General features: G+C 43.6%; 1 protein-coding gene across 3 annotated transcripts in view; it reads right to left on the reverse strand.

The window, feature by feature from the left end:
• Nucleotides 1-22,700, reverse strand: part of LOC108873291 (nucleolar protein 4-like) — a 128,092-nt gene that overhangs the window by 46,223 nt on the left and 59,169 nt on the right. For all 3 annotated transcript variants that reach the window (XM_018661470.2, XM_018661469.2, XM_051071468.1), the window contains one exon: nucleotides 9,028-9,181. In XM_018661470.2, the coding sequence (XP_018516986.1) occupies nucleotides 9,028-9,181 (154 nt within the window). The remainder of the gene's footprint in view (nucleotides 1-9,027; nucleotides 9,182-22,700) is intronic.

Genomic DNA, 22,700 nt, shown 5'->3' on the forward strand with positions numbered 1-22,700 from the left:
GGCTGCTTCTGACTGAAGATTACGAAACTCTACGACTAATTTAACCACTGAACCAACAACAATCAGCCTCCAAGTTAAGAGCCATGCTAATAGCTTGATGAAAAGTTAAGAAATCACTCAAGTTATTAGTTATTAGTTGCATTTCATCTCAATTTATCCAATAGTTGTTGAGACATTTCCCTCCAAACCACAAACGACCACCTCATAGTTGTGCTTGAGGAAAAGTCAGGGATCCCTAATGTTCAGGATTCATCATCTGGGGACAATGAATGTCTGACTAAATTTTAGAGCAATTTAATTAATAGCTGTGGAGAAATTTCCCTGAACTTGTTTCTTTCAGATACTAAGCTCTAACTGCTACTGCAAGTTCACTTCCACAAAATACTGCACATCACACAACAAAGTGGACACAGCTACAAGGCCAATTACCAATTTAGTCTGGTGCACTTAATACTCTCACTACACTGGTGAGCATCTGATATGCAGGAAAAAACAGTGTCCATGCTGCTTTGAGAGCTTAGAGAGTTCAGTCAGACACTTTGAAAAGGTTGTAGAGGTTTCGGTCTCTCGCAGCTCCAGACCTCATTACAGCCAGGCAGGAGGCTACTGCACTCCGCTACAAGTCAACCGGCTAATTGCACTTACAAAAGGAACACACACACATACACACACACGCATACACACGGGAGGAAAAACTGCAACTTAGATACACAACTATACTGTACATCACCGTTTAGACAAATACACAAGGGAACAACACACACACACACACACACACACACAGTACAAACAATATAAATATGTCAACAGGTTGTGCTCAGACACAGCTGGTGCTCACTCCTGTAAGCAACACAAATTGTTAGGCTAGTTATCAGCATCACCCCCTCTGAGTGTGTGTGTGTGTGTGTGTGTGTGTGTGTGTGTGTGTGTGTGTTGAGCAGCAGTATGGAGAGTTTGTAATATTAATTGCATAGCTTTTTATTTGAGTTTAAGTCTTGTGGTGGGGGTGAGATGAGGGGTGTTAATAATTAAGCAGCTGCTGTACCCCGTATAGTAGAGAGCATCGCTCACCAACACACACACACACATACTGACAGCATGTATATGCATACAATGTTCATTTACATGCAGCTAGACAAGATATCTGTGCAAAAACATATGCAAACATATACACAATAATTAATGTGCATATATCACATACGCAAATAAGATGATGTAAAGAGCACAAACAAACAGTAACAAAACCTGCAGCACATTCAGATGCATTTGGTAAAAAACACAAAATCATAGAGTCTGTACAATGGAAATGTCACATGTTAATGCCTCTGTGCATTTTTAATGTTGCCTCCATTAAGTTGGCCACCGGTCCTCCAGCAGGCTGACATCACAATAACCTAAAACTGTGTGTGTATGTGTGTGTGTATGCCTGCTGGAAAAATAAGGCATTTACATGAGAAATATTCATAAGACTCACTGTAATTTAAAGTTCACTGGGCGCAGTAATTTGCCATGCAGATGCTTTTATCCAAAGTGTCCCACAGTACTAAAGTTACCTTCTGTTCAATGTGTTTTTAAAAACCTCACAAAGATCTGATTAATCCAAGAGAGCCATGATGGATTTAGTAGAGAGCCCAGTCATAGGTTTTAGCTACAGACCAGACTGTTTTACAGGAGTCTGTCCAGGTACTTGAACATCTCAGTTACTGCAGCCAAATGAACCAGTCAGGTGAGTTCACAGATCCAGAACAACACCACAATATTTAGATTCTTCACTGATTTCTTTCTTTTTTACTAATTCCTGCATGTGGAGTTGTATTTCCTGTGAGCACACATTTTCAGACATGAACTGAGCCCTGACAGTTTTCAGATTTTCTTTATTTCACATTTAGTTCCTTGTGAACTGGATCACTGTACAGAAACTCTGCGGCAGCTATGTCATATCTGTACATTACTTTATTATTTTTACAAACCAGATCATTTTATAGATGTTGTCACTTTGGTCATGATGATTGTTGAAAAGTGATGAAACACACAGTCATCAAACTGTGTGTTTATAAAGAAAACATTTATAATATACTAATATATAAAATACTTGAACTGTATGTTCAACCAGTCGTATTATTTACAGTCAGTGAGTGGAGGAGTTTGTGAAGCAGACCAGTGGTTCCAACCTCTCTAGTAGTCACACAGCAAATGTGAGGTGTTGCAAAAATGATACTGGAAAAAAGAAAAATGACATACTTCTGCAGCAGGAACTTTCCTTATCAGACCTTCCCCTCTTATCTTGGTTAAACACTGAAATAGTTTTACCTCCTCTTACCCAATTCTTTTAAAAACTACTCAAAGGAAACAATATGAGAGAGGAAAATCCCAACAGGTTACACATGATGTGTAACCTGCGACGAGAGGTTGAGATCACAATCCAAAGAACTGCACCTCTGCAGAAAACTAGTAAGATTAGACTCATACCAATTACAAGACCTCACAGAGTTACAGCTGAAAGACAACAACACAGCAACAACAGGAGAACCTTGGTGTCCTGAAGGAAAGTCTGACATACTAACCCGTCCACCATGTTGACCTCCACACCTTTACTCTCCATCTTTTTAATAAAGGGCACACACTGCTTCCTGCATTGGCACTGAACCTTGACACTGGACATAAATCATGTGCTAAACTGCTGACAATCAATGCAGACCCATCATTACCATCCCTCCTGGTTTCATGGGGATTTTCAGTCATTTTTTTCTTTTTTCTTTTTTTTTTTTTGGGTGACACTCCCGAAGAAAAACTGTGCTCTGGTTTCATCTCACTGAAATGAGCCAGTCTCAATCTGTTGGCCTCCATCCAGCAGCATCCAGTTTACTACTGACAGAGAGGATGATTTAATCCAACGCTCCCTCCTCTCCTCTCTTTCTAATTCAGCTGAATGCCTGACCTCCATCCCTCCATCCATCCTGCAGTTCAGACCCTCTCCCTCCTCGCTGCCCCTCTTCTCTTCACCCCCTCCATTTGGCTCTGGGTAGCAGGGGTGAGGGGGGTGGAAGGGAGGAGGAAGGGGATCAAAGTCATCCTGTCGTTTGTTTCCCACTGCCCTACTTTCCTCTGCTGCACCACTTTAACACATTAGACCATGTGGGCCGCTGGCCTACAGCACCAGTGTGTGTGTGTGTGTGTGTGTGTGTGTGTTTACTGTGCATAAATACAATATATACACACTTTTACATGCATGCATGTGTGTGAAAGTGACAGGGATTTCTAGAATTGCAGCCTGCTAGTGTGGGTATGTGTGTGTACATCATCATGGTTAGGTGCGTAGATGTGTGTGTGTGTGTGTGTGTGTGTGTGGCGGTGGCTCTGTCCCTGAGGGGAGAGGGAGTGCAGGCAGGGAGGTAAACTCTGCTCCCCTGATGTCTTTATTAACTGCAGCCTGGCTGAATTCCTGCCTGTTTTCCTGACTGTTCACCTGACTGCATCTCTGAAAACTGCTCCCTGTTAGTCCATCTGCATCCCTGTGTGCTGCCTCTTTGACCAGGTGTATGCCTGACTGAATGAGCAGAGACTGTTAACACCAATTCTAAAGGATCCTAGCCCATGCAAGGATGTAAAAATGCTGTCCTCCAGGTTCATGTAAATATTTTAGCAGCAGCAAATTAAATTTTGTTCCTAGAAATGCAGCAGTGTTCTTAGAGAGACGACAGTAGAGAAACTAACAATCTAGTTAACACAAGAGCATGAACAACTTTCTCACTGTCAAGCAAGGAGAGCATGTCACATATAGTATGTCAATATTGTGATCTGGACATAATAAACACACAGGTATGACTGTTTCTGATTAATCAACAGCAGACAAACCAAGACTTTAAATTTAATACTCTGACATTTGTAACATAAAGTGATTGTTTTGGTAAATAATGCTGGTTAGAGGATGTGTATAGAAAATCAGAAGCCTCAGAACTGAGCCTTGAGAAACGCCACATGTTAGAGACCTACATAATAATCATGATCAGTCATATGAGACCTGCCCATCTTCATAAACTGGCACAGTGTACCGGACTTTTATTATCATGTCTACAATAACAGTCACACAGAGTATACTGGCAGCAGCACACACGACCTACGTCGCCATGGGGACAATAATAAACAAGCGGCTAAGCTTATGGAACAGTTATGGTTTGGTTTGATTTAGAAACAAAAACGAATTGGTTAGGTTCAGAGAAAGATCACAGTGAGGTCTGGACCGGAGACGAACAGCAGCCAACCATCCCAACCTCCTGCCTACTGTGGGATCTGTTGCTCTTTACACTCCGTCAGCTGACTTCCTCCTTTGCTCCGCTCGTTACTACGACCACCAGAGGACACCTCTCAGTGAAACGTGACTAATAATAAGCTGCTGGCAGGAGGACAGTCTCATTTATTCATCAACCTGTCATTTTTGTCTGTCTTTGAAGGATAAGATGAGTTAAAGCAGCAGGTGACAATGTTCTTTTCTTTTGTCACATTCATGCACAGTGTGGATATCTGTGATTCTGGCTAAGGTCTTATTTGGGATTAGCTGTATGCATGTCTCAGTTTTCCAGATAACCACCAGATCCTGTATTTATTCTGTGTTTCTTGTAATAGAGATGATCCAGCTTACTGTAAAGGGGACATCCACCAACTGAGGACTGCACACTAAACACTTCTAAGCAATATCAAGATAATGATGTGCGCATAAAAGGAGGACAATTAAGAGGCAGCACAGATGAAAGGATGAAAAATTTACCTGAGGCTTATGAACAATAAATTTCTGTATTAAGCTGGCACAAAATGATCTTCAGAGACCTGGATCTGATCTGTACTCACATTCAGAATACGGAGAGAAGTGCTGAAAGCTAGCCTGCTAAATGATGGATGGATAGAGATGGAGGGAGGGAGACAGAGAGGTGGGGAATATAGGAGATAAGAGGCATGTAGGGATGTCAGGATGAGAATCCACTAATCTGTTTGACCCACTGTCTCTTTCTCTCTCCTTCTCTCTCCTCTTGCCACTCCTCCATTAGAAAGAAAGAAGGAAACTACTTTACTGTAATATCAGTAGTCACAGACAATGTCAAGCTCAGTATGTCAGCAGATCAATAAATTGGCCTATCTATTCCCGCCATTTTGTTCTTCTTGTTTCCATGCATTCCTCTCCTTCCTACACAGCGTCATCTTTATCCTCCCTCTCGCTCTCGCCATTTCCTTCCCCTCTTCATCCTCTACACTCTGTTTTTTCCTTCGCTCTCTTCACTTTATCCCCTGTGGAGAGGACCTGTAATGTCATCTCCATCTTCACACAAGCCCTCTCTATCACTAACCCTTTTCTACAGAACAAGAGGCTCCAGGAAAAGGAGGCCTGGCACTCTGCTGTGCTGTGCAGCAGACAGGAGCCTCTCAGGCGGGTAGGTCAGCAGCACAGAGAGGATCTGGTGTAGATGTCTCTTCAGGAGCGGGGGGGTGAGAGGATGCTCGCTGGCCAGGATTGAGAGGCAGTGGAGGGGCCACTTCTAAAGAGCACGGACCCTTGGAGGCAGAGTGATGTGGAGAGGGATAGAGTGCACACACACACAATCTCATACATGCCCACACACCCTCTCCGAGAGCTACAGAATATAAGCGTCATGAAATGAGTCTATTGCAAGTGCAAGCAGATCTGGTGACCCAGCTCGCCTGCCGGCCAGGATGGGTTCTGTCCAAGGTTGGATCCTATAGCATTAGCTGAATAAATTCACAGTGACAGCTCCGAGTCAAGGTTAGCCTCGCCGCAGTGTGCTGGTTTGCTACTAGCACTTCATTTTGTAACTGTCGGGCGATAACCACATATCTTTCAGCGAAGGCTTTCAGAGATGAAGAAAGCCACGGCCGTTTTCTCAGTGACGCTTCGATGATGGAATGTTTGACCAGCTCAAGGACCGAAGAACTAAATGCCTGTCCCAGATGGAACAAACGTTCTTAGTAATTTTAATGTTAACCTGCCTGTGTGGATTTTTTCTTTACCAGTCCACAGGTAGCTCCCAACCTCAGGGACATCAGCCTCAGATCACTGGCTCAGATCCTCTGTGAAGTCCAATAATCTCCTGCTCACCAGACTGTGAGGCCACTGGCTGTCTTTATGCAACTTTTAACACCAGGTTTTCCTGGACTCATCAGTCAGCCAGCAGCCACAGGTTTCAAACCGCCAGTCTGAACCATCAGACAATAAAAGCTTTTCACTTCAGCTGTCACTGTTAAGATGAGTGGACCAGAAAAGAAGAAAAGCAAGGTGGCGGTCAGAAGCTCTTAAGAGTGATTTACTGGCTGCTTCTGAGTTGGACATGGGCGTGTAAGTGTGTGTGTGTGCGCGGGCCATCTGCTGTACTGAAATGAGCTGCCTACTCCAGTTAAATGCCCTGACAGCTTTCTGGTTAGGAAAACACCCACCTGATATTAACTCTGGGAGTCAGATCAACCACAAGCTCTTTGGCTGCACGTTCAAACAGAGGCAGCAGCAGCTCCTCCATCTCCTCGCTGTCGGAGGAAAAGAGCTGCTGCGAGTTCCCTGCAGTGCTCAGAGAGGCTTTCAGCACAGGGAGAGCACAGCAAGAAGAGTTAAAAATATTTCAGCGTTTACTTTCAAGAGCTCTGCTGAAGTAGCCTGACGCAAATGGGTCTGGAACCCTTCAGTTAATTTTTTATTTCTAAGCGGTGTTATCAACAGTCAGAGAGCAAAAGGCCTCTGGACAAAATTGGATAGACCTCTGATCAATCAGGGAAACAAAACGTGTGACACAACCAGCAGGGCCACTCGGTCAACAAACGCTCTAAGTGCAGTAGTTTGTTCTTCTTTTAGGGAATATACACCGTCCAGTTCGTTTAATACTGTCTCAGTAGCGGCAGCCATCTTGGTCGTTAATGAAAGTGCCTCACCAGCACTCCTCTGTCAATCACCGCTCTATTTTAGATAAATGGTTGTGATTGGCCTGACCTGTCTCAGCACAGATGGATATCTGTCTGAAGTGGAGGAGGGCGGCTAGACCCATCTGTGTTACCAAACAAACATCAGCTCTCTGATTGGTTTGGTTAAAGGAGAGGAGGAAACTACAGAATAAACTTTCAGCTTCACATCTCAGAGGTGTTTCATTTTGTGTGGAGCAAACAGACATCACAGGAAGCTCATGTTTTAATCTTAACACCAAATGAATCAAAATCCAAGGCAGAGTTTTCCTCAAGGTTCACTCACTTTCAAGGACATGTTTTCATTTTCAGAAACATTTCAGCTTTTAACCCTGAACATTTCCCAATTTCCTACAGATCTGTGTATCTGGCCAGACTTCAGGCCATCCGCTCACCCAAACCTCCACCCAGCTGAAGTGTTTTATACATTACTAACACTGTGCATTAGAGAAATAAGAGGAGGCTCTGCTGCCTGCCTGTTTCCTTGGTTTGGAGTCTAATTGAGCAGGAAAGGCACTTCAACTCTGCCTCTCAACTCCTCTGAGTATTGTGGCATTTGGACGCCTACAACCCTCCTCTGGCTTCTATATGAGGTGGTAGGGAGCAGAGTGACCTTTTAATGACAAGGCCTTATACACTCTGCCACCTACTGTAGTCACACACACACATGCTAACACACACACCTCTTTTCCTTTACTCATCCTTTCATTCCTCCTCTTCCCATTTCATCATCCCTCATCCAGCAGAGGCATGGAGGAAGAGCAGCAGCAGAGAGAAAGATCTTGATGGAGATTGGTTGGAGCACTTACTCCCGCCTGGCACTGAACCGCCAACTCGACTCACATCAACACACACAAGCGCACACACACACCTGGGCTTGTTTCACTACACTACTGCCCGTATTGTCTTTGCTCAGTAACACTTTAAAGGAGCGGCGGAGAAACACAACCACACACATGGTGACTCACTATTGGGTACAGTGCATTACAGTACCGTTCAAATATGCATGGAATAGGTCTCACACACGCACACATACATACAAGTATACGCACAGCCCACTTGTTACATTAGCAGGTAATTGCTGTATCCTTGCAGCATTATGAAACAATACAGCTTTCTTCAAAGTGAGCGCTCCTCACAACGGGAAGCCTTTCAGTGCAGAGAGAGAGAGAGAGAGGAGGAGAGTGTCAGGCAGAGAGGAGAGGATACTGTGTGAGAGGGAGAAGCATGGATGACAGAGAGGAGAGCGACATCCAGGCAGAAAGCAAGAAAATGAGAGAGGAGAGAGAAACAAAGGGATAGAAAGTGGCAGAGAGAAGAGGAAGAAGAGTGACGGCTCAGCATAAAGACAGAGAGAAAGGGTTAACAAAGAGGTCAGGGTGGAGCTGAAAAAACACCTCCATAACACGAGCCCTTTAATCTGTTTGGACATGTTACTTTGCAGTTTCCCCAAGGATGAAACAATCGACTGAATGTGCACAATCTGTCTGTATGTTCGCGATCATCTTATACTTCATCTCACTTTCCAGACTCCCTGATATTCTCTGCCAGACACACACACACACACACACACACTCAAAATGATGATATTTCCAGAACGCTATAGTAAATATAAAGCTCGTAACAGCGACAGAGAGAGAAAGAGACAGAGGAGAGTAAAAAGACGATGGAGAGTGAAGAAAAAGACACAGACTCTGGGTCACTCTTTGAAAAACAAAATCTATGTTGCAATTAAAAGCAATAACCTAATTATAGTATATCACTTCCATATTAACTATGACATTCAGGTACAGTATACTGTACGCGCTAAAAGAATTTTAAAGCCATGATTACTGCATGTCAGGGCTGCAGAGATACCATATAACTCCAGTTATATTAGAACATACTGTCACTCTATATCACACAGTAAACAAAAGAATATGAACACAGTTTGTAGGGAATATAATGAAAGCACAGCCTGATCACACATGATACATGATTCATTTGTACCTAAACCAGACTGTTCCTCTGAAGATCCAACAGCAGCAACATGATATTAATAGCAGCTACGACATTATCTTTAATTATCCTTACCGTCGTCCTCCTTGCTGTGCGTGTTCTGGGGACTGTGGCGCATCCTCTCTCCTCGGCTTGGCGGGCTCAGGTCAGACGCTGCTCCCAGATCAGCTGCTAGCCATGTGGGCTCGCTCATCTCTGCCTCCTCCTCGCTGCTCAGTGAACTGTCATCCTGAAGAGAAGAGAGGAGAAGACACGGGAAGAGTTTTACACAATTTCATTTATTCTTCACTTTTACATCACGCTAATGAATAATCAAACCGTATTAGTGTAGTATTACCACGGCTAATATTCTATAGATCCAGGCAGGGGATTATAGAGTGAAATAAGACGAACAGCTTTTTATATTTGAGGCAGTTAGCTTGTAATTGATCCACAGAGAAATGGTATGAGTGCAACAGTCAAAAGAGCTTTAATCACCAGATCAGCATCATGTTCAATAGCAGAGACAGATTGTGGTGAGATATTTAGGTTAAAAAGGCAAAAAGATGTCAAGGGAAGTTTTTGTTCTGGTTTATCTGCAACTGTAATTTGTATGATGAGAACAAATGTGAATCTTCAAGATTTATTTCTGATCATATCTAAGCAGATCTTTTGTCTCTATAGCGCAGAGACAAACAGCGTCAAGCTCACAAATCATCCCACAAGTTTGTTTTCCCCAAGGACATAAATATGGTCCCACCTTTGGACCGTCTCTACACACACCTCTACACACACGTTACAATACAATGTTCTGCTGGGAAACCTTGGGTCCTTTTCATCCAGTCATCTGGATGTTACTTTGACATGTGCCAAGCACAACAACAGTGCTCCCACCACACCTCAAAAACTGCTCCCACATGTCTTGAAGAACACAACAAAGAGCCCAAGGTGTTGACCTGGCCTCCAAACTCCCCAGATCCCAATCTGATCCAAGCCAGGTCCATGGAGGCCCCACCCCAAAACCCACAGGATCTAAAGGATCTGCTTCCACCACAGGACGCTCCTGGTCCATGGCCCAGCAGGTGTTCTGGTGGCATGAGGGGGTCCTACACAATATTATGCGGGTGGTTTTAATGTTGTGGCTGATCAGTGTATACTACAGTACATTAATGTCATTTTGCATGTGAACAAATGTGTAGAAGTGTTTCCTCACTAGCAGAGGTGAGTGTAACAGAAGTCTGGTAGATCCTCAAACATCATAACAGAAAAAGAAATCAATAACCCGCTGTCTTTTCAAATAAAAGATGCATTTTATCTGTAAATTTAACTGCTCTGCGTGCAGCACTGTGTAAATCCACCTACACCCAGATTAGCCACCTTCTCATGAATGAAACTGTGTTTACCCGCTGTTTTAAGCCATTTTTAATCTCTTTATTTACCGCTTTGTTAGTGTCAGCATCCATGGGAGCATCCATGACAGCTGCTCTGCCGGTTTAACCCAAACATCAGAGGAAACAAGAAACGCGAGGCAGAGAGACGGCAGGCAGGCAAATCAAACACAACATGCCAACTGCTGCTCAGTGTGTAGCACCTGCAGGCCTCGCTGGCAGCAGGAACATCACACTGGGATGTTTTTCCTCTAAACTCTGAGCTGTCTTCTTTCCACCTCACAGACTCTTCCTCTGTTCAATCCAAAAAACACTGGAGATGAAAAATGCAACACTCCCTGTGGGAAACAAGATGTTTTGCCATTCAAGAGCTACCAAAAAAAAAAAAACTAAAGACACTTGTGAAACAGATTTACTGTTACATCAGCCAGTGACTGGCAGAGGCAGAGCAGGCTTTTCTCTATGTAAAAATATGGAAGTAGTTACACACTTCTATAGTTGTGTTTAGACTGATATGAAGTGAATTTCAGAGGTGACAGGAAATTGCAAAGACTGTGGAGTCACAGTTTGGTTAGATTTTGGAATATTGGACTGGGTTAAAATCAACACAACAATAAGGATAAATGACTTTTGTCGTCATGGTTACAATAATAAAACACAAAGTCATGGACGACAATCAGTTTCAAACAGAAACCCACCCATCCACTGCGACCACCTCCTGACGCAGACTTTAATTCTACGTCAGCTGAATTTCTCCTGTCATAACCACTGCAGCCACTAGAGGTCGCCTGACAACAAAACGTTACTATGAGTTATAATACGCTGCTGGCACGGGCGACCTATGATGCTACACACACATATACACAACCTCGACCTGCACACCTGCAAAGGCCACTGGACATTTGGAGGAATCTCTATACGGACGTAATCCATAAAGACACAAAATCGACACGTATCTCTGAACAATGAGGTCCTTGGTGCTACAGCTGCCTTTTTTATCAACACATACACACAAACAAACAAACTCTTAAACAGATTAATGAACGAGCAAAGACCTCAGTGACACCGGAGCTGAGACACGTTAAATCTGTTTCATTACACTGCTGCTCTAAAGACACAGACACAGACAGGTGGATAAGACAACAACTTGATGGTGACAATGACTCAAAAATCACACATGCACAAAAAAAGATAATAAGAGAATTCCCAAGTCATATTTTCATCTTGTTTTACATACATGTCATTCTCCACTCTGAGCAGGAATACGATGCATAATTCAACAGTCCACAGTGAAACAGTCAGCTAATAATGAGGGCTGCTCTGCTGCAGGAGTGAGAGATGACAGACTGAATGGAACAGAGGCAAAGAAAACAGACGACATAGAAAAACAAAATCCACCGGCGCATATGTATGTAGTCTACATAGACTCTCTCTCTTTTTGACTGTCCCTTCAATTATATATATACAGTATATGTCTATACTGTGTTATAGAGCTGATACTTGAGGACAAATACAACACAACAAACACTCGATCAGCGATCCCTCTTGATTAACTGCACTAATAGAGAAATGTATAATAAAAAGAAACAGCAACTACAGTATCTCTCTGGGGATCATGGGAGTTTGGTAACTCTGGGAGGTCACTGGGTTCATGGAGAGGTTCTGGGGGTGGGGAGGGGGCAGATAAACACTAATCTTCAGCCTTGAACACTCCCAGTTTTAAGGTTGGATGAACAACGAAACAACAGTGACGTTCATTACAGAAGATAGAGGACAGTGTTTGGTAAAACATGGTACCGCGCAGTGCAACGTGCTGTAAGAGTGAGACATCCTCATCCTAGATATTTTTCTTCTTACATTTATTCCAGGTTGGCAACTGCCTTGGTTTCTGTGAACATGAAACAGACCTCCATTTTCCCAGAAGACAGAATCACCTACAGCTGTGTCAAACAGAAAATGGAAAAGCTTTTACAAACTGAGTAGAGGCTGAATATCAATCAGCGCTGCTGCTGCTGCACGTTCAGCCTTGACAAATCATCACTGTGTGCTCCTTTCTTAAAGCTCCCTCACCTGCCTGAGCCATTCTTACCGAGTCATTTCATGCTAAATTCAGTCTTTTGAGTTGGTAAAAACCACATCAGTTGATTCTGCTGGTGGGATGCTGTTAATAAGGTAAAATAAGGTGTCATGTTGCTTTTTTAATCAACAGGAAACTTTGGTCTGTGCTGTTTTTGCTGATGGGGATTCCACTGTTTCCATTTAAAGAAAAAAAAACATTTACACAGCATGCTGTACACACATGACTATCCACACAGCTCCTGTAGTGAGTCCATGTGGCAGCACTGACCCATATCTGTCTATTAAAGAGAGTTCTCAGAGGAGGAGTTTCCCTGGGCTCGTCACACTGGATTAGCCTCCTCACTGCACCCAGGCAGCCAGCCAGCACGACTACACACACTGACAACAACTGGACGCTTCCACGTAGGCCTGGAAACAGCCACGCAATCCAGAGAGCCACGTCACCAAACCAGAGAGACTTCAACCCAGAGCGAAAGTCACAGCTTCAGCCACCTACTCATCATCACATGGTGCATTTAATGTGTCCCAAAAAAAGGCCGATTGTACAGAGAAGATGCAGTTTCTGCTGTTGTTACTGCACGAGACAAAAGGATTCAAACTACATTCAGACTACATCTGAAGATCCCACATACTTTATGTTGCATTCGGCCAGGTGTTCAGGGATGTGAACTTTTTCATGTGTACAACCAAGTGCAACACCATGAACGCCTCTGAGGAAAGACTTAAAGTTTGTGTCCTCGTCTCCTTTATATGATTCACATCACAGATTAATACCCACAAAGGACTCTCAGAGGCAGGAGGTGACACAGGCTTGTGGCCGTTCCTAACAGGTATAAACACTGCAGCCTTAAGACGCAGTCTCACAACAGCTTTGATTTGATTCACGTCATTAACACTGAGAAAACTGACATCTATTTTTGGAACTATGAAACTATGAACTAATTTCATTTTCTGTTGACTGATTGATCAACTAATCGTTGCAGCTCTAGATTGCTTCAAACACATTCCTGTCACATCATTTTTCATCTCCTCATATAAAAAGCAACGTCATTCATTCATTCTGTCAACACAGATAAAGCATGGTTTTACTGGTAGCTAATTACCATTTTGGTTGTGCTCATTTTATGAGTTACTCATTAAATAATCATGTTTTTTTATTTTCATTCCATGTTGAATTTCTGTGCTGCAGACTGAAGCTAAGAAAAGCTGCCAGTTTCATGACAGCTTGATTGACATATTCAAGCCTCAGGGTCCAATTTCATTAAGCACATCCATGTGGAGCAGATCAAAAAGAAAACGCTGTGCCTTTATGCAGCTTTTTGTTGTTCAGACTGAATATGAATCATTGGGAAAATGTCACCTGTGGGGGCAAATTCTCAGAGCTGGCACCGCTTCAGGTTTTAATGGGTTATTATTCTTCAAAATGGAATCAGTCCATAATTACAGGCCACTGAAATTAGCACAGCTCCAACAGAAAAAATGTTCAGGCATCGTATACACCCAAGAAACAGAGATTGTTGCCTCATACTGTTCCACAGGTGGAAAAAAACATGGCAATTCTCTACAAGATTTCCACATTCCAAGATGTTTGATTTAAAAAGCTGCAACAAAAGTTTTCGCGAGCGATCCTGTGAACGTTAATCAGCTCGGAGACTATTCTGAGGCTGTTAATTCACCACGACCAGGCACATGAATCAACTCTGACAAATGATCAAATGAGACCTTATTTTAATCTACTCTTAATTCTTTTTCAATTACTATCATCACCAGCTCACATTACCTCATTTTCAATTACCATATAATCTTGGCGCTATAATCACTAGTTAGCCCACATCTCTTTGTTGTGGTGCTGGAGGACTGAAGAACAGAGGATTCATATTAGACCCACGGAAGCTATCTAATGTTGAATCTGTCTGACTTCACTTTTCATAAAGACTCTTGGAAAATGAGCGCTGATGAAGTCATGAGGAGGCTGATCTTCTCTTGTACAGTGAAAGAGAAACTGAACAGCACTTCTTTTCTTAGAGTGAGCCGTAACCAGCGTTAAGCAGGTGATTTCTTTGAGTGTACAGGTATTTTCTGACACCATGAAGTCTTCTTTTTCTTTCTCAACATCTTGCTACACTGCAGGGAAGTCTCTTCTGATGTAATAGCAGATAAATACTCCCAGCAACACCTCGAAACTAATAATAAAATAACAGCTGGTGACTGAACATAATATATAGAATCATCTACTGTTTGTTTTAAAGCATGGAAAGTACAATTCAAGATGTTAAAGGACAAGTCTGACGCCCCTCCATATTTCTTTATTGTCAATAAATCGCATGAAAAACCCAAAACAATCAATCAGAAAATGTGCACCATTTTTACGGGTGGAGACATCAGACAGTACTTCCATACCCTCATTCTGAGTGCATGAGTATGGAAACATGCAGTGTACTCTAAGTACCCAGATGGTGCACAGGACACCTCTCACCCTCAACAGTCGCCGTCCAAGCTACGTAGTGGAAGGGGAGGGACCACCTACAGATTTTCAAACTTGTGAAAGAGGCATGTCATGGCGGTGTCATCTGCTATCCTGTCGAAATTCACACACTCTGAGTACTAAGTGAAGTATTTGAGACACAGAAAAACACAACACACTGTGGGTTTTGGTCTTAATGGGATGATCTCAACACCTTACATCCTCTCTGCTTCATTTTCCTGCAGTCAGCCAAACAAACAGGAGAGCTGAAAGTCTCTCCTTCTCTCTGTGTGTGTGTGTGTGTTGTTTATTAATGGCTTCAGTAATGAGCTGTCCTCATCTGCATACAGATGAACAGCAGCGCTCCTGCCTGATAAATTAACACACAAACAGGATTTAAAGCGATCGGACCAACTCAATAACACTTTTATCTCCGTCTCTCTGAACAACTCTCCATCTCTCACTTTCTCCACATTTGTCTTTGGTTGTGTTTGTATCTTAAGAGAATTAATTATGGAACGTACACTCATGTAAGTTATGTATGCAGAGCACACGCTGCTCAAACTGTACGATGCAGTTAACCGTGTTGAGATAAGTGGCTTCAAAGTTCTTAGTTAAGTTAATTTACTCTGTTAATTATCTTAAAGTGTTTCACTCGTCAGAGCCACGGCATGGCTGAAGCCTAATCAGACTATATTTGTTCATCCTGCTGCAGGATCTTTGGTTTTTAAAAAGATTCAGAGAAGAGTCAAGCTCTCAACACAAACTCAGCTGTGGTTTTCATCTCCTAAATGAGCCTGATGCTCTCAGCTGTGGAAGCCACACCACGCAGACTGACAGTGATGATGATGATGATGACTGTGGTGAAGATTATGAGGGGTGCAAAGCAGTAAAGTGCACCCAGGATGAATAATTAACAGCCCCTTTTCTCTGTTGTCTATTTTTTACCAGAGTAGAGGTGAGAGAGAACAAAGGAGACGACAGAGCAACGGAAACTGAGAGGACAAAAATCAGAAGGAGGTGGAAGGAGGAAGGAGAGGGTCGTGATTATGTGTGACTGTGGGACACAGTCGCCTACACCTCTACAAACATGGTGTTTTCTCTGAAGCCAGGAGGCCAAGGAGGGAAGAGGAAGAAGAGGAGGAGGAGGAGAAGTTGAATTTATAGACAATCAGCTTTGGAAGATGAGTAGATGTGGTACAGCAGAAGGAGAAAAAGCCAGAGGACAGATAAGTGGAAAGATGAGAAACTCCAGCTCTGGTTGAGAGAGATGAATAAAAAAGTAGAGCAGCTGAAGCTGCAGACAGCGGAAGAAGTAGAGAACGAGACTGGACAGCAGAAACAGACACGGTGGAAAGTATGAAGAGGAATAAATGAGGGCGACACACTGAGGACGAATCGTAGCGTAAATCATAAAGCTACTAGTTTTTCCACCCTCGGTTTTCCCTCGTTCCTCCAGAGGATGGTTTGTGGAAAATCAATTTTGTATCACAGGGACATACACTCTGAAAATACTTGCTCCCACGAAATACAGCAGCTGTGTGTCGAGTCGTCAGCCAGCAGCTTCACCGACTGATGAGATTCAAACTCATTTGAACCTATTCATACTAAAACAAAAGGTTTTAGTTTGAACTTTTCTGTCTGATGTTTCCTCACAGGCGTCTCAGAGGAGTCACTGCACTGACACTACCGTCACGCTCCGGATCTTTTCTGACACTTTGAAACCATTACTTTTACCTGTTTGGACTCTTCTGTTTGTCAAAGACTTGGGGGAGTTTTGGTCCTCTCTTCAGAAAATGTTACATTTTCAATTAAAAATATGCAGTTTCACATCAGTTTGGACCATTATAATTACCATGCCTGTGTACAAAAATCTGCAAAAGGTAGAGCAGATAAACAACACCCTGAAAGACAAAGACAAAAGCCTGCTTAAGAAGTTCAGCTGTGTGTGTTTGTGTGTGTGTGTTTCCCGTGCAGAACAGCCGGATCTGGTTCTATGGCATTGCTAAGCTAATCAGATTAGCCACCGGACAGACGGAAGGAAACGTCTCTTTCTCTCTGTGCTCATCTCCTCTCCTCCATTCACACCCTTCCTCTCCCATCTCCTCCTTCCCCCTTTCCTTCCACTTCCTCTCTCCTGCGTTTTCTCCTCACATGCCCATCTGCAGATGGTAACTCAGTGCAGCTGAATATCTCTGGCTTTTTCTGACTGAACTCACCTCTGCCTTTAGGAAACTTTGATGGACAATGTTGTCTATTTTCTGCCTTTTTAATAGACTGGATGAATTAAGATTAATGAATTAGCTGAGAAAATGATTTGAAGATAAATCACTTATTATGAATGTGACTGCAGCCCAGTGTTTCTATAAAAAGGCGAAACTGAAGCTGAAATACTAAACTGCAAACGCTTGATTCTGGGAATTCAGTGGCTCAATCTTATTGTTCATTTAATCTTTTATCAAGATCTCATTAGCTCTTTAGAGATGCATGCACAAAAAAAATCTATGAAATAAAATAACTTACAACCCTGATCAAGACTCCAGTGACCTCAACACGTTGCTTTTAATAACACCAGGTTTAAATGAAGAGTTTCAGGCTTTTAAATGGAAGAGAATTTGGATTTTCTTTGGGCTGACTCCATGTTCAACGAGGATAATGATTCTGGACTTTTTTCCTCAGACCACAGACGTGCATCTTCCTCCTGCACATTACACAGTGTTGTGTTGATATTTTATTAGGATCCAGACTCGCAGCCTGATCAGTTTGCCCCCAGCAGTGCAGAGTGAAATGAATTTCATTAAGAAAATCAATTAAGGTGGACATTTTTTTTCCCCACATGAAGGGGGTGGGGGGCGGAGGTGGGGGTGGGTGGGGGGGGTTGGTGCCTCTCGCTCTGCTCAGTCTCTTTGTTCTCTTTGTTTTACAGGCAGTGGTGGTGCAGAGCTGGACCCTGAATCCTCCCTAGCTGTCAAATTGGCATCCTTCCACCTACCTACCTCCCCCCACCCATCACTCCCCCTACACCACCCCACCTCCTCATTTATCTCCCTTTATTTCTGCCTACCTCCCCCCCTCTCCTCCTCCTCTTCCTCCCCCCTCATCCCTTCACTCTGCCAACTCCATCCCCATCTCTTGCTGCCCTCTCCTCTCTTCATCATCAGCCTGCCACCTCCTCCTCCCCCCTCAACCCTCCTTTGCCACAAACTCTGCCTCCCCCCTTCCTCCCATCTCAACTCCTCCCCCACGGTTGCTGTTTTCCAACTCCACCCTCCCAGCTCTCTCGCTGCAGCACTCTCAGATGTTCGTACTCTACACCCATCAGAAGATGGAACCGCTCCCTGTGTCCGCCTTTCTTTGCCTCACTCTCCTCCTCTTCCCATCATGTTTGGTGGTTTCCATGGAAACTGATCCAGGTTGGCCGCTCATTATAATGATGTTGATTTGATGGAATTCTGATTCCTTATATAGATGAGAGTGGAACCACTGGTCCCCTCTATCATCAACATCACCACTGCAGGGATTACTGCAATCTTCACCATCACCCCGCGTCTATCGGAAGCAGTTCTCATTTGCTTTGTGGGTAACATGGTTGGTCACTGGGACAAACTGGTTAGCCAGGCTGTATCACACCACTGTATCCAGCTCTCGTGATGTATCCACGGTGCCTTTATGTGTTTCAGAGTTGACGTGGCACCATTTTATGTGTGCTTTATTTTATATAACATTTCTGCTGCTCTTTGAACTTCATGCATTCGATTATCCTAAAACGTTGTCTGACCTATAACGTGCAGCAAGCAACAGAAATCATTTAGCATTTTTTCTCTAGGACGATGCTGACTTCCAGGTTGGCCTACAAAAATATGTCATCCCTGCAGCACTGTATTTATGGCATTACTGTGGACATTTGTTACGAGCAGCTCAAGTTAAGACTAATTCTCCATTATTTTACTAGAAGAATTTTCAGTGGCTTTAAGAAAGTCTCCAGCATTTCACAGGAAAAAGCAAAGACGAAATCATCTCGTTTCCTTCTTATGCTTTTACTCATCTTGTGACCACTCAGGTTTATTTAAGGATCCTTGAATGGGAACCACTGTCCTAAGTTACATCAGGAAAATACAATAAACAGTACAGCCATAGTGATTTAAAGAAACATAAATCCAGTCAGACTGTGGATCTCTTATCCACTTAGTTCTGGGTTCAAACACAGACTTTAACAGCCCAGAGAAAACACGTCTCCACCGTGGCCCTCGACAGTAAACCGCTTTCACACACGTGCTGCTGTGATGTGATGGCAGACGGGCTACAATCATTGTCAGCATCACAGCAACCATTACAATCAGCATCATCCCATCACAGTCATCACCAGCAACAACCGTCACAGCGATGTCTTCGCCCTCTGTTCAGTTTACATTAAAGGGATAGTTTGGAAAATATACTTATTCACCTCTCATCCACCAGAGAGGAGGATTCATAAAGTGTTGAACTCTTCCTTCAACTCAGTCGACTCGCCTGTCCCCCCACGTTGTTTACATATAGACAGACACGGTCGGGTGATATAACATGAGACGATAAAAATTCTTCTACCGCCAAAGATTTCACGGAGAATATCTGTTCTGTTCCATCAACAGCTTCTTAATTGGTTTTCCAGAAACATAAAGAAATGACATACACTGTGATAGAAGAATTTATCCTTATCACCTACTGCTAACAGATAAGCACTCACACTCACACACATGCAGCCTCCAATTAAACAAACCTACGTGTCTATAGACTGTGAGAGGAACATGAAACACAAACAGACACAGAGAGCACATGGAGAGTCCATACTGAAAGGCAGATTTCCAGTGAGTCATCTGTGCGGCCACACTTTGAACACACAAAAATCGGTTAAGCGTGACAACAACGCGAGCTCGATTGAGGTGGGTGTGAGCGTCACGGTTTGGCCACAGTCATCACAGGTCAGTGCTGTTACCTCCTGCTGTGAGGCTGCAATAGGAAACACATATGAGCATGCCAGAGCATATAAGCTGAAATGTCCAACCAGTGACAGGAGCCGTGTTTGAACACACACCCCGACACATCAATCTGACCTGTGCTGGATACGACTGGAGGAAAATTTAAGGCACTAACTTCCAGTCAGTCAACGTGACAGCCGCTCAGTATTCAGTCCAGCAGCAACGTCTTATTTCTGATTGCATCCATCTCTCACAGAGATCGATGAGGGCTGGAGGGAAGAGGAGAGGATCATTTCTGAACTGAGAGAGAGGTGAAGATATTGATAAGAGGCGAGCTGGCTGGGGACAAGCACACACACATACACACACAGACACACACACGCTGCAGGGATTAGCAGGGCACAGGCCGAGGAGCTCCACTGCAGAATATTGATTGCTGAGAAAACCAGCCATGAGGAGGTGGTGTGTGTGTGTGTGCGTCTGTAGAAAGGGTGGGGGGTATTACCACTGAAACACACACATACACCAATAACACTTGATGCAGCACCATCATAGAGACAAAGACAATGAAGCGGCTGGTGAATCCATGGGGTTTAGTGCAGACGTGGATGACAGGCAGTGGACAAAACAGTCAACAAATACGTTGGAAAGAAAAGCCTCGCAGGCAGACAGCTATAAAGCCTGTCTGTCAGCAGGCTGTGGCTCTGTCTGTCTGTCTGTCTGTCAGGTTATAAAAAGCCTTGTACAGTATGCAGAGGAGACGGCCGGCCAGAATCAATAAGCTGCCACTGACCTTCATTGAACAGAGACACAGAGAGGGAGAGCGTTCAGGAAGACGACCACGACCGGTCACATGACAGGGGGGAGAGGAGGGGAAGGCAGGGGTGGTTGTCTTCTCTCCACTTCCTGTTTAATGAATTGACTGAACTTCATCCTCTGTGTTTTTGGCTGCAGCTGTTTGTGTGTGTGTGTTTTTTTTCATCGTCAGCAGATTAACAGAGCGACACAGAGCTGATATCATGTCAGTCTGCTGCTGACTCTGTGTTATCCTCTACACACACAGACAACATGTGATAGAGCTCGATATCTTCATCTCAGCAAACAAAGGGCCAGGTGCCTTCTAGTGGAGTCTCTGGGTTCTATTCAACTCTTAAAATGGTGATCTATAAAATCTGCCTCCCTGGTGTTAACCTCCCGCTGCTGAGGAGTTTTGTCACTGTATTACCCACAGACGACGTTTGAGCGAGGCCGGCTCGGACGATGCACCTCATCACAGTCAGCATGCAGCGTTTCCTGCAGTGTTTTTATTGGAGGTGGTCCGCCTCGTCTATATTGCATACTAATAGTATTAGACTTACTGGACCTCAGCTACATCCCACAGCAAAGGTGATGTAACCGATGAGCAAGGTTTAAAATGTCAAATCTCATAACTACACTGATAATCACAAGCAGCATGTCAGTGTCTGGAGAAAAGTGGAGAGCGATGTGAATCAGAGAACAGATCCAAGAGTCAAATACCCCATTTACACGCGGCATTAAAATGTGTTTTAGATGACTGGATTGTAATCAGAGGACAGACTGTGATCTGATCGGCTAAACCACCTCCAGTTTGTCAGGGACAAATTGTGACCACATTAAACACAAGTGTAAATGCAATTGTGTTGTCCATCCGCATACAATAACTACGTGGGTGGATGTACAGTATTTAAATATCACTGTCCTCTCCCACCAGTCCTGACTCTGTTCCTGCATCCAGACCGTTCTCCTCTGCTTTCATCAACAACACCGCTTCATAGACGGCTACCATCTTCTATTCCTCTACATTTTTATTTGTTGTTGTTTATTGTTGGACATGGAGACACATATTAATACCAGGTGTAAATTCAATCAGGTTCAAATCATATCTAGATCCAACATGGATGAAAGACGCATGTTAGTGCCAGGCGTAAATGGAGTCAAAGATTCAGCTACATCGATACACAACCACAGAACTGACCGAAATGTAGCATCTTTGCTGCTCTGCTAACTAATGAACCTGGAGGAATAACATCTGTCCACCACACTCAGGTGAAGATAAAATCTGAGTGTTGTTAAATTCAACCTGACCAGATCTCTGTCCAATAAACAAACTACTTTGTGCATGTGACCTGTTTTGACCTGTAGCTGTTGAACGTGAACTTAAACAAACCACAACAAAAACAGTCCATAAAGTCAATAATCAGCCTCAGGCGGAGGCAGCAGCACAAGGTGTGGGCCAAAAAAATAAAAAATCATTTTAGTGCAATAAATAATAAATGGCTCTTTGTAAATTAAATCTAAACTCAAAACCCACAGAACATCTCATCTGTCCTGCCTACAAGGAAGTGCAGGCAGAAATAAAACCACAGACAGACGGGCACCGCTACAGTTACACACCCTCTGCACACACACACACACACACACACACACACACACACAGACACACAACATGAACAGTCCACCTCTTGTGGTTTCAAAAAATCTGAACATGTTCCACCCACTGTGTGGTGTGTGTGTGTGTGTGTGTGTGTGTGTGTGTGTGTGTGTGTGTGTGCAGCAAAGGAGAGAGAGAGAGAGAGAGAGAGAGAGAGAGAGAGAGAGAGAGGAGAGAGAGAGAGAGAGAGAGAGAGAGAGAGAGAGAGAATCGCTATTCATCTCTACACAGACAGATACTGACCTTGTCTTGATATTAGATAAGCACTTTGTGTGTGTATGTGTGTGTGTGTTTATCCGTGACTGGAAGCATCCCAAGTACATACACAGGCAGTATGTGTGTGTGTGTGTGTGTGTGTGTGTGTGTGTTCCGGTGTGTGAGAGAGATGACACATCCACACTATCTGTATCTGCTGTCAGAAATATGAATCA

Source organism: Lates calcarifer, linkage group LG6, assembly GCF_001640805.2.
Source record: "Lates calcarifer isolate ASB-BC8 linkage group LG6, TLL_Latcal_v3, whole genome shotgun sequence".
Classification (NCBI taxonomy): domain Eukaryota; kingdom Metazoa; phylum Chordata; class Actinopteri; family Centropomidae; genus Lates; species Lates calcarifer.